Source organism: Eschrichtius robustus, chromosome 20, assembly GCF_028021215.1.
Source record: "Eschrichtius robustus isolate mEscRob2 chromosome 20, mEscRob2.pri, whole genome shotgun sequence".
NCBI classification, from domain to species: Eukaryota; Metazoa; Chordata; class Mammalia; order Artiodactyla; family Eschrichtiidae; genus Eschrichtius; species Eschrichtius robustus.
In genome coordinates this window covers 50,926,126-50,937,775 of record NC_090843.1, presented here as the reverse complement: position 1 = coordinate 50,937,775, position 11,650 = coordinate 50,926,126, and the positions used below count along the sequence as shown (strand labels likewise).

Sequence of the window (11,650 nt, the reverse complement as noted above, 5' to 3'; positions counted from 1 at the left end):
TGACACCTAGTGGTCTCGAGCTGCAACTGCTCCAGGCCACTGGCCTGCAGAGTGAGAGTCACCCCAGCGGCCTGGGCAAATCGGCCGTCTTCCCCGCCCCAGCCTCCAGGGAGCAGGGAGAAGAGAGCTGGGACTGTCTGAGGGAGGACTGTGACTGCCGCGCGGCCCCAGGAACCCAAGAGCCGGATGGGAGGATGGGTGATGAGTTAGTCGACAGTTTCTAGGCACCGACTCGGTGCGGGACGAGGTGGAGGCAGGTAAACGTGTTCGTCTTGCGCTCGAAGAAGCTAGTGATCCAGTGGAACAAGGTCCGGGCGGAGATCACAGTTCGAAGCGGGGCACCGGCTGGTCCCCAGAACCAGGGATTAAGGACGTGGGTTGTGACGGGCCTCGCTTAGTTCTGCCCACAGAGGAGTTGAGGGCGGGGAGAGAGAGTTCTCTCAGTACCCGCCCAGGCAGGGGGAGCCGGGACCCCTGGGGGAAGTGGGGATGCGGGTTAACGAGGCCAAGCGAGCGAAGTGGGACTCCGTCGGCAGTCGGGAGCTGCCAGCGAGGGGTGGCTCGATGGCGGCGCCCCCAGGACAGCCCATTTTGCCCGAAGTCCGCGGGAGCCTGGAGGCGCCTGGGGGGGGCCCCGGGAAATGGGGCTCGCGCCCTCCGCGCTGCAGAGGCGCCGGAGGGGCGGGGACAAGCGGGCGGGGCGGGGCGGGGCGGGGGCGGGGGCAGAGGCCGGCGGGGAGGGAACTGGAGGAGCGAAGGGGCCTAGAGATCTGCGCCGAAACCGTGTGTGTGAGGCCGGCGGCCGGCAGGAGAGGCGTCCGGGGTGGACTGGCCGGAGAGGGAGCCCCTTTCCCGAACGGCCGGAGGAGGCCACCTAGAGGGCGGACAGACAGAGGCAGGGAGGGCCAGCATGCCCCCAATGCTGTTCTCCGCCCTGCCGCTGCTCCTGGGCGCCACGCTGACCTTCCGGGCGCTCCGGCACGCGCTCTGTCGCCTGCCCCTGCCTGCGCACGTGCGCGCCGACCCCCTGCGCACCTGGCGCTGGCACAACCTTCTCGTCTCCTTCGCCCATTCCATTGTGTCAGGGATCTGGGCGCTGCTGTGGTGAGTGAAGGACTGGGGGAGTGAAGGTGGCTAGGGGATCCCGCATTACACTTTCCATCACTCACCGGCGGGCTAAGGCCCAGGCAGTCTCACCCGATTCCCGGTTTAAAATGCTGTCCAATCAGGAGCGGCAGCAGCGCCAGGGGAGGGGGGGGGTTCTCACCTGGGAAACGGGAGACACCTGGGTTTCAGCCGAGCCCCTCCTGGCTCCCCCGTCAGCCAATAGCGCCAGCCCAGACCCTCCGGGGACTGGCAAGGGTAATGGGGGTGGGGGGAGAGTTGTGGGTCCCTGGGGATACGGAGATGAGAGCCTGCCTTTTCCCTTCCCTTCCAGTATATGGCAGACCCCTGAGATGCTGGTGGACGTTGAGAGCGCATGGTCGCTTTCTGGCTATCTGCTTGTTTGCTTTTCCGCAGGTAGGTGTTCCCCAGGAAGCATTAAAAAGGGGGGACAGGGATAAGCTTCTTGTTCAGTACCATTTATGACCTCTTCCCCCAACCCTCCGCTAGGGTACTTCATCCACGACACGCTGGATATTGTGGTTAGCCATCAGGCACGAGCTTCTTGGGAATACCTCGTCCACCACGTCATGGTGAGAAGCAGGGGATGTGGTATAGGCCTGGTGCTAGCAACCTAGTCTCAGCTGTCTTTCTGAACCTGGGAGGTAAAGACCATCTTTTCTTAACCTCATCCCCACCCTGTGTCCCACATCTCATGCTAGAATGCTGAGGGCTGGCAGTCTCTGGGCCCTTGCTTCACTATTTGAGGCCAGCAATCATGGCCTCACCTTCTTAGACTGGAAACTCCACCCAGAGAGAGAATCTGTGGGCAGGGATCAAAATTTAATCTTTTTGAATCCACTGTAAACTATATTTCAGAAAGAAGCAAATAAGGGAAGATTTCCTACCCCTCACTCTGGTAGCCTTGTTATTTCCACCAACTTCCAGGAAAGCCTTGACATCTGGGTTCCCTAACCCATTCTCCCCCTTGCCTTGTAGGCTATGGGTGCCTTCTTTTCAGGCATCTTTTGGAGCAGATTTGTTGGTGGGGGCGTCCTAACACTGCTGGTGGAGGTCAGCAACATCTTTCTCACAATACGCATGATGATGAAGATCAATAATGCCCAGGACCTCCTCCTCTATCGAGTCAACAAATACATCAACTTGTTTATGTACTTTCTTTTCCGCCTGGCCCCTCAGGCCTACCTCACCCATTTCTTCCTGGGTTACGCCGGCCAGAGGAACCTGGGAACCTTTCTGCTGGGCATCCTGCTTATGCTGGATGTCATGATCCTCATCTACTTTTCCCGCCTCCTCCGCTCTGACTTCTGCCCCCAAGGTGTCCCCAGCCGGCAACACAAAGACAAGTTCTTGATTGAGTGAAAAGCGCAGTTAGGGACTTGTGGCAAGAACAGCAAACACAGCCAAGAACACCCTCACACGGACTGAGAAGAGACTTAGACCCTTGCCTGAGCTGTCCTCTGGGGCCAGCCACTCCACCTTTCAAACCTGCACCCACTATTGAAAACACTAATGAAAGCACTCTTCTGAAGTCCTTGTCCTTCCTTGGGCAAGGGGTGAGGGAAGCAGACAGACCGGTTGGACATGGTAGATGGCTATGGGCACAAGGTGCTACCGGAAAGCCAGCCAACCCACACTGCCCTGAAATGGATGCTAATGAAAACTCTGGATATTGGTTTCATACAAAGCCTCTTCCAGAGATAAAGGAAGGGGTTCTTGCAAAGCTTCTTGCTTGGTCTCTTACCTCATGATGGAGGCCAAGTTGTAGTTGTCCTACGACAACCAACTCTAGTCTGGGTCACAAATATCTGTTACAGGTATGGTGAGGTGATAGGGCTGAGTGTTCCAACAGGTTAAGGAGACCAAGTGTCTTGCCCAAGCCCTGTTACTTAGGTGTGTATATACCACAGTATGGCCTCCCAGCCAGAAATCAACATAAAGAAAAGAAGCATACATATAGTGAAAACTTTTATATTTAGAATTAGTCAGCTGGACTCAGTTTAGATGATCCCAATCTGAAAAACAAAAGGGAGCTTTGTTACTGGGAGTTGAAATGTGAATATTAAGAGGGAAATGTCAAAGTTAAAAAGCAAATTGAGGGCACATGGTGAGGGGTAGGGCCTATTAAAGAAGGGGCGCAGTCAGTCAGTTGAAACTAATCACCGAAGTCAGGGTTTGGTCACTACAGACACATCATTTGCACCCAGGAAGGGGGGGGTGTTAAGGAGTTTGTAGCAAAGGAAGCTTACTTTGTTGGCAACATCCAAAGCGTCATAGTCAGGAGCCAGTCGAACATATGCCTTCTTCTCTCCATCAGGCCTAGGGTGGAGAAGGAAGCCTTAGTCCCTACTGCCCTCACTGCCCCCATGCCCTTCCTTCCTCCCCAATCTTCTGGCGTATTGGTGGTTCCTTTGTTCATGTCATTTTCCCCCCCCCAAACAGTGATTTTACCATCATTTGCGCAGAGGGGGTCAGGGAAGCCACTAAGCCACAAATGAAGCCAATTCCATTTTATGGGAAACACCACAGGCATTCTGACAATAACTGTATCTTACTCTAGGGTCTGCTTCTGTCTAGAGGTAGGGATTAAGAAAATGAGCACCAACCCCTTAAGTCCTAAAGGCAGGACAGCTGATGTTTCCTCAGAAGTCCATACTCCATACAAGGGACTGCAATTACAGCAGGGGCTGCTCACTGGGAAGTCTACTTCTGATCCCAAAAGCAGCATCAAGGAATTTCATACCATTCAGGTTTCCTGGCTTCTGACAAGAGGCCCAGAGGCCCCGGGCTCCTCCCCATCCCACAGGACTCCACTCACCTGATCAGGGTGTTGACCTTAGCCACATCAATGTCATAGAGCTTCTTCACAGCCTGTTTAATTTGGTGCTTGTTGGCTTTGACATCCACAATGAACACCAGTGTGTTGTTGTCTTCTATTTTCTTCATGGCTGACTCGGTGGTGAGGGGGAACTTGATGATGGCATAGTGGTCAAGCCTGGGAGAGAGGCAAAATGGGGTCAACTGGCTTGGGCCCAGTAAAATAAAGAATGGGCCCTCTTTTGGAGCCCAAGTGCATCAGACAATGAGGTAGCAATCATTTGCGTCAGACTTTGGTCGCTGAACAGTGTCATCACATGCACCCTGAAACTTAGGGACCTGGAGCCTCAGCTTGGGGACATCTCAAGGGCTTTCACTCTTTAAGTGATTAAAGAATCATTTTTGAGTTCCAACCTTCTTCTTTTACCTGACCTCAACATTTCTGAAGAGCAAATTTCTAGAAGAAATTTGAGACTTTAGAGGTTAGACAACTTAACCCAAGAGCATAAAGTTAAGACTATGGAATCTAGAAACTCAGGCTAGGGTTCCAAAGAATGTTGGTGCTTCACTGAGGCTGAATCGACTGTTTTGCCCCCTCTGGTTGCTGAAAACTGGCTTACAAGCCATCAATTCTTGAAAGCAACTTTTTATTTACAGCTCAGGTTAAAGTTACAGTGGCCATCTAACACAGCTTTCCCCCTGAAATTTGGAGAAGAAAGGCTCTATTTGCCTGGGTACACCATCCTCTTTTGAAAGTAGAGATCAGATCTCAACCTCTCATCACACTAAATTCTAGGTCCAAATGGCAGTAAAAAGTCTGTCAAGTCCATTTCTCCATGGACACAATCCACTCTCCTGCCTTTTTCTTAGGAAGCAGTGGGAGGATCCACTGGTGGTAACCACTACCATGGCTCTACTCTAAACTGTGCTCCCTAAGGTCAGTCGTTACCACTAGAGACACCGAACACTCAAGTACCCTAACCTTTTCCACTCACTCCCCCAACCATTCCTTGACTGTAAACATTTGGGAAAGTGAATGAAAAGAAGTTGCCATACACTGCTACAGGTCTTCACTGTCCAATATAGATGAATGAATCTCATCAATCTAGAATCATCCCACATCCTCACCTTCGAGGACTATTCCCCACAGCAAAGGTTTAAAAAAAGTGCAACGAGGAACAACCTAAACCTGGAACCCCCAAACAAAGAACATCTAAGTCCCACTTTATACTCACAAGAAAGTAGACTGCATATGAAACAATGATTAACCTAACAATTCGCTAATCTTGACAGTGACTCTGGGTTGTTTTAAACAATTCCTGCTAATATGCTAAACACGCCTCCTTTCGTTCTTAAACAGGGCATTATTCTCCTCATACTTCCTTTAGAGAAGCACACTAGGTACCAACGTGGTTTTGAGAAGCCATGCTCTAGGTTTGGTAAATTTCCAAATTACCAATGGAGGATATCCAAACATCTTTTCAAGGGTACGGGGCAGTACTGACTTGTTTCTCCTAGGGGCGCTCTTCCGAGGATATTTGGGCTGCCTCCTGAGCCGCAGTGTTTTGGGCCGTCGGAAGGTGGGTGACGTCCGGATCTTCTTTTTTTTGTGGCTGTGTACGCCTTTCAACACTGCTTTCTTGGCCTTCAAAGCCTTTGCTTTGGCTTCGGCTTTCGGAGGGGCAGGGACTGAGAGAAGGAAAGAAAACGAGGGTGCGGGATTCAGAAATCAATCACTTCTGGCCTCAAGACCCATAGTGGGTGCCCGAGGCCACACGTGCATCAGTGGTTCCTTTGAAGACATCACAAGTCTCAGGAGTTTAAAATTTTTCCATCATATGCACGATTCTAGGGGGAACTTGGGATACGATGAGAAAGAAACTAGCAATGACCAAACGCTTGACACTTGCTAAAAATGTGAACTAGTAATTTTATGTATAACATCGTCCAGCCATCGGCGGACAGTATATAGCCCCATTTAACATGGCGATAAAAGGGAAGATGAGAGTACCGATTCCTTACAGGTCTAGAGACATGGAGCGCCCCAGAACCGACTGTCTGGCTGTCCCCCGCAGGTGGTACCGGCCAGGCTCGCCTCCCCAACACCCTTCACTGAAGCCCAGACCATGCGGCTGGGCCCACGCGCTCCTCAGCGTTGCCAAAACTCGAGGAGCGGCCCCACAGCAGACACCGCAAGGCCTGGCCCAGCCATCATCCTCTCAGTTCATTCACTCTGCGGGGAGCCCAGGCCAGCCAGCTGTGTATCCCCAGCCCCGGCACACACCTTCCTTCTTCGCTTTCGGCGCCATCTTCGTGAAAAGGGCTTCCGAGACTTGTTCCCACGGGCTTATAGAGTCAAGTCTCACAGAAGACTCGCGATACTTTTTACTTAAAGCTGATTGGATACTCTGCAGCGCGGCGCCCGCCGGGAATGGTAGTTAGATTTTACTTCCTCGCGAGAGGGATTAAACTAGCACCACCCCTCCGTTTGTTAGACCCTAAAGCCTCATGGGGGTTGTAGTTTTTTGGAGACGCGTGTTTATTTTATGTGGCGGGTGGATGGTGTAGCCTGCGGCTGCACGGGACTGAGCGCTTCACATCTTGAGCAACTTTAGGGAGGAGGATTACAAGATTGCAGTTCCACTGCAAAGTGGAATTAATATACTGTAGTTAGATTGACTCAGGTAGAGTGAAGCAAAATTCTAGAACGTTAGAGCAGAATTTGCCCAGTCCAACTCCCTCAGACATCTGTGGAAATTGAGGTCGAGAGAGGGGACACGGCTTATTTATAACACGGTGATTAGGTGGCAGAAAAAGTCGAGTCAGGCGGAGGGGAAGAGCGAAGTGTCAGAAGAGGTAGGAGGTGGCCACATTGCCCCTATGACAGATTTCATGCGTCTTCCCGATAATACTGTTGAAGAGACTCTACCAATTATTCCAAATACCCAGCGATCAGATTTCTCCAGGATACGATCGTTCTTCATGGGAATAATTTCATTCACAGTCCCCTCCCTTTAAGCAGTCTTCTCTTCCTTGCTCCAGTCATCTTTGCATCCCCAAATTCAGTTCCTGACACAGAGCAAGGTTTAGTAAACGCTCGGGTTTTCTTCTTTGAAGGACTGTGCTTACCCCATATCACATCGCCTTTCTGTCCTCCCCCTCCTCTCTTGGAATCACCTTTGAAGGTGAGATTTGTTGTGTGCTACTCCTTCTTCTAGCCTGCAGACTGCAAAAAAGAAAAGTCCTGGGGGAGTGGGGGTGGATTTCAATGGGGTCAGAGCGAAGAACGCCCATACCAAAGGAGAGTCCCCATGTCCCAGAGCGGTGACTTCTCCAAAGGGAGGAATTCTGGGTCCCCTAGCCCTCCTTTATCCTCCACCAAGGGAGGCAGCTTGGTCTTCGGCGCCCCAGGCCCCCAATCTAACACGCACCAGATTTCGGACCTCTCTCTCCTTGGTGGCACCTCGTTCCGACCCTGGCACCCCCTCTACGCTCCCCACCACCACCTCCCAGGGCAGAAGGGCGAGTGGGGGCAGACCCTATGAGTCACGTCCTGGGCCTGGAGTTGAGGAGGGAAGCACCGCCTCTCCTAGGGCCCCTTCTCTCCCCCTTTCCCCTCCCGCTGGTTCCTGGCGCAGCCAGATGCTGCGCAGCGATCACCGATTCCCCATCACCAATTCGACTGGGTAAGGGTCCCCATGGAGGCTCCGCCCGGCACAGGAGGTACAGGGGAGAGAGACCTGGGGGATCCCGATCTGGGAAGGTTACAACCAGGGTGAGGGCGGGCCCGCAGCCGGGTGAGGCGTCTGCAGGGGGAGCCTGACCTGGGGCAGCGCTGGCGGGAGGAGGGGAGGGGGAGGCTGGGGCGGACTGCAAGGCCTGGAGCTGCCGGGAGAGGGGCGGGGGGCGGCCCTTTTCCAGGAATTTCCGGGGATCAAGTTACAGCGCTTGCGAAGGGAGAGCCGAGTGGGACGCGAGGCCCCGCAGCGCACTGGGCCCCTCGCCCCCTCCTCCAGCAGTCCACCGGCCGTGCTGTGCCGTCCCTGCCCACACTGACCCCGTGTGGCGGGGCCGCTCCGCGCCCCCGGGCTTCTCTGTTATGGTAGGGTCGCCTCAACCCCGAGTTGTCGTCGGGTCTTCACGGCCTCGAGTTATTGTAGGAACTTTCCGGCCCCGGGTTATTGTAGGGTCTGCGCGGGCTCGGGTCCCCCCAGACGGGACTCCACGCCCCAACTTGGCGGCCGAGGGGTCTCCTCGCCCCCGAGTCGTCCTGGGGACGCCCCGGGCCCGGGTGATTGTGGGTTCGCCCCGGCCCCGGGTGATTGTCTCATCCCCGTGGCCCGCGGTGGTTGTAGCGTCCCCGAGGCCACGGGCTCCCGTAGGCTCCCCGTGGCCCCGAGTTATAGTCGGGACCCCTCGGTCGCGGGTGATTGTCGGGTCTCCACGGGCCCGGGTTGCTGGGGCGGATCAGGCCTCCGCGCCTTCTCAGGGCGCCCCGCAAGGCCGCAGGCAAGATGAACATTCTGGCGCCGGTGCGCAGGGACCGCGTCCTGACGGAGCTGCCCCAGGTAGGCGCCAGGGCCACGTCGGGCTTCTGGCTGCGGTGGGTGTGGGCGGGGAGGAGGCGGCACCAGACCAGTTACAGGCTTGGGCCCAGCCCTGCCGCCCAGCTAGGCCTGCTGCTTCTGGGTGGTCCCCTCCCCATCCCCCGCCGCGGGCTGCTTGGTTGCGGGAAGAGGGCCAGGAATGGGTGAGTCCCGTTCTCTTCCATCCCTCTCAGTGCCTGAGGAAGGAGGCCGCTTTGCACGTGCACAAAGGCTTCCACCCCCGCGTCACCTGCGCCTGCCAGGAGCACCGGACAGGCACCGTGGGGTGAGTTAGAGACACCCGGAACGAAGAAAGGAAGTCCCAGGAAACCTGTAGTCAAAGCAAGGGTACAGAGCCAACAACTGGAGGCTCCATTTCAGCTTTTACCAGCTATATGGTTGTTCCCCCTTTTCATGCCCCTGTGTGCTCCCGTTTCTTCCAGCTAGGTTGTGGCGAGTCCTAAGAGATGGGGTGAGGTAGGAAGGTGGCAGTTTAATTCCTGACACAGAGAAGGTGTCCAACATGAGGGCGTGGTCACCAGCTCAGCTTCCCCCACACCATCTATTTGAGCTCCAGGGCAGGGAGCAGTCCTAGAGGGATGAGTCCTATTGTGGGTAAAAAAAGGTAACACTCTTAACAGTTGCCACCAGTAATTGAGCATTTACTGTGTGCCCAAGCAGTGTGTTGTATACTATTATTGTCTTTTATTAAATGGAAAACACCGCCACTTTTAAGATGTATCCTGATTTCAGAGATGTTAGAATGTATGTTTGTGATGTATGTTTGTGTGTGTGTGTATGTCTCAGAATATAGGACATTTATCTCATTTTAACCTTCACAACCACCCAATAAAATGTATGTTAAATCCCCACTTAACAAAGGTTGAAACTGAGGCTCAGAGAAGCTGAGAAACTTGTCCTAAGTCACACAGCTAGTAAGTGAGAGCCGGAATTCAAAATCATGTCTCTCTGATACTAAAACAAAAACACTCCTCCCCAGCATATTTGTCCAGGCCTGGTGTCTATGGTAACCTCAGCCTGGGTGCAGCTACCTTTGTGGACCTACTAGGGAGCATTGGGACTCCTCTGAGTGAAAGAGCTAGCGCTCACTTTTCCTGCCCACTCTTGTGTCCAGCAGATTTAAGATCTCCAAGGTCATTGTGGTGGGGGACCTGTCAGTGGGGAAGACTTGTCTCATTAATAGGTAAGAGGGTGCTGCAGCTGAGCTGGTTTGGGCTGGGCAGAGTGGGCCCAGGTCTAGCCAGGTGGGCTGGGCTCAGGACCAGAGCATCTGGTGCCCCCTCAGGTTCTGCAAAGACACCTTTGATAAGAACTACAAGGCCACCATCGGAGTGGACTTTGAGATGGAACGATTTGAGGTGTTGGGCGTCCCCTTCAGTCTGCAGCTGTGAGTTCTTCCTCCACTCCTTCCCGCCGTTCCTTCTCCCAGCACCTATCTCCCACCGCAGCCACCAGCACCACCCTGCCCCACACATACCTGTGTTCCCCCCTCCTTCCTCCCAGCTGGGACACCGCTGGACAGGAGAGGTTCAAATGCATTGCATCGACCTACTACCGAGGAGCTCAAGGTAAGGGCCACGGTTAAGTGAGGTAGGTGGGAGCACCTGGCCTCTAGTCTAGGGCTGGAGGGATTGTGGAAATGAACCAGTAGTGTCTTCCCCAACAATCTGCATATGTTTTCTCCCACTCTTCCAGCCATCATCATCGTTTTCAACCTGAATGATGTGGCCTCCCTGGAACATACCAAGTACGTGGGCATGCTGAACTATAATGGGGGCTCTGGGAAGAGAAGGTTCAGAAAAGAGGGGGGTCAGGAGCATGGAAGGGAAGGAGAAGAATGCATATCCTTCTGGGCATGTAAGTGTCAGCGGGGGGAGCCTGTCTAGCTCCCTCATCCCTTGCTGTCCACTGTCTATGGCAGGCAGTGGCTAGCTGATGCACTCAAGGAGAATGACCCTTCCAGTGTGCTTCTCTTCCTCGTGGGTTCCAAGAAGGACCTGAGTGTGAGTGTGCCAGGCGGGGGAATTCCCACCTTGACAAGGGAAACCCCACCCACAGCATCTGACTCTGACTCTCCCTCAGACTCCTGCTCAGTATACGCTAATGGAGAAAGATGCACTCAAGGTGGCCCAAGAGATGAAGGCCGAGTACTGGGCAGTCTCATCTCTCACTGGTGAGTCAGAGGCGTCCCGCCTTCTGCCGTGGCATTCCTGCCTACCTTGCCTCTCACTCCCACACCTCCAGCTGTGCTCATTGACCCCAGGCCTGGAACTGCCCCTGAGCACCCATCTGCTCCCCGTGTCAGGTGAAAATGTCCGGGAATTCTTCTTTCGTGTGACGGCACTGACCTTTGAGGCCAATGTGCTGGCTGAGCTGGAGAAATCGGGATCCCGGCGTATTGGGGATGTTGTCCGTGAGTGCCCGCCTGGATGAGGGTGGCAGAGGGCACAGGGACCTTCCAATCCGTGCTTCACATGTTTCTCACCCTTCTTCAGGCATCAACAGTGATGACAGCAACCTCTACCTAACTGCCAGCAAGAAGAAGCCCATGTGTTGCCCATGACGGGTGAGGGTACTGTCCAGAGACTGCCCAGCCCTGGGGCAGTGTGCCACATTTACTCCCCCAGAGCTCAACCCCTGGACATTTGCACTGACTGTTTTTCCAGACCAAAGAGCTGCCCCTTGGTGGCAGTATCCCCAGAGGTGTAGCTGGGACCATGCTAGTCACTTCCTGCTCCCAGGCACCATGCCAAAAACTGGATGCCCCTCTCCTCCAGGGCTCTCCAGGTTGCCCAGTGGTAGGGAGGTGGGTGAGCCCTGCTGCTCTTACTCAGCCTGCTGGGCCCTCTGGGTTTGAGGGTGCTTAATGGTCCCAGCCTCACACTATGCCTTATGCATTAAAATATCTGTTATTAGCAGGTTAGGTGCTGGAGTCCTTTGTGGGGGATCAGGGATGTGGAATGGGCAGGGCTGTATGGTGATCTTGGGACTGGAGACTTCTGGGATTCTGGCCATTCCTGGCCTCTGGGCAGGCCTCAGGCAGGCTAGGAGCTCAGGGACCACGTTTGGGGGATGCACCGAACCCTCACTGGATGACATCT

At 54.4% G+C, this 11,650-nt stretch overlaps 3 protein-coding genes and 4 non-coding genes across 8 annotated transcripts; 2 read left to right on the top strand and 5 right to left on the bottom strand.

The window, feature by feature from the left end:
• The first annotated feature begins 748 nt into the window (after positions 1-748).
• TLCD1 (TLC domain containing 1) lies at positions 749-3,948 on the top strand. Its single transcript, XM_068530913.1, has 4 exons — positions 749-1,104; positions 1,439-1,521; positions 1,615-1,697; positions 2,104-3,948. Exons 1-4 carry the CDS (start codon positions 911-913, stop codon positions 2,485-2,487), a joined length of 744 nt encoding a protein of 247 aa, XP_068387014.1. The 5' UTR covers positions 749-910; the 3' UTR covers positions 2,488-3,948.
• Positions 2,995-6,334, bottom strand: RPL23A (ribosomal protein L23a). The gene is made up of 5 exons (XM_068530914.1): positions 6,227-6,334; positions 5,448-5,631; positions 3,944-4,120; positions 3,375-3,444; positions 2,995-3,140 (listed from the first exon to the last, which is right to left on the bottom strand). Exons 1-5 carry the CDS (start codon positions 6,249-6,251, stop codon positions 3,126-3,128), a joined length of 471 nt encoding a protein of 156 aa, XP_068387015.1. The 5' UTR covers positions 6,252-6,334; the 3' UTR covers positions 2,995-3,125.
• LOC137755651 (small nucleolar RNA Z17) lies at positions 3,260-3,329 on the bottom strand. Its single transcript, XR_011072045.1, has one exon. It is a non-coding gene; the product is annotated as a small nucleolar RNA Z17 (small nucleolar RNA).
• On the bottom strand, positions 3,520-3,588 carry LOC137755732 (small nucleolar RNA SNORD42). Its single transcript, XR_011072114.1, has one exon. It is a non-coding gene; the product is annotated as a small nucleolar RNA SNORD42 (small nucleolar RNA).
• On the bottom strand, positions 4,195-4,266 carry LOC137755650 (small nucleolar RNA Z17). Its single transcript, XR_011072044.1, has one exon. It is a non-coding gene; the product is annotated as a small nucleolar RNA Z17 (small nucleolar RNA).
• Positions 5,720-5,786, bottom strand: LOC137755731 (small nucleolar RNA SNORD42). The gene has a single exon (XR_011072113.1). It is a non-coding gene; the product is annotated as a small nucleolar RNA SNORD42 (small nucleolar RNA).
• Positions 6,335-7,513: 1,179 nt separating the features above from the next.
• Positions 7,514-11,472, top strand: RAB34 (RAB34, member RAS oncogene family). 2 transcript variants are annotated; one of them, XM_068531161.1, is made up of 11 exons: positions 7,514-7,628; positions 8,298-8,510; positions 8,723-8,814; positions 9,664-9,732; positions 9,835-9,936; positions 10,053-10,117; positions 10,245-10,296; positions 10,471-10,552; positions 10,632-10,722; positions 10,855-10,962; positions 11,045-11,472. In XM_068531161.1, exons 2-11 carry the CDS (start codon positions 8,457-8,459, stop codon positions 11,110-11,112), a joined length of 783 nt encoding a protein of 260 aa, XP_068387262.1. In that variant the 5' UTR covers positions 7,514-7,628; positions 8,298-8,456; the 3' UTR covers positions 11,113-11,472. The 2 variants fall into 2 exon arrangements, with proteins under 2 accessions (XP_068387262.1, XP_068387263.1); XM_068531162.1 differs by having other exon boundaries at positions 7,515-7,628; positions 9,667-9,732.
• The last annotated feature ends 178 nt before the right edge of the window (positions 11,473-11,650 follow it).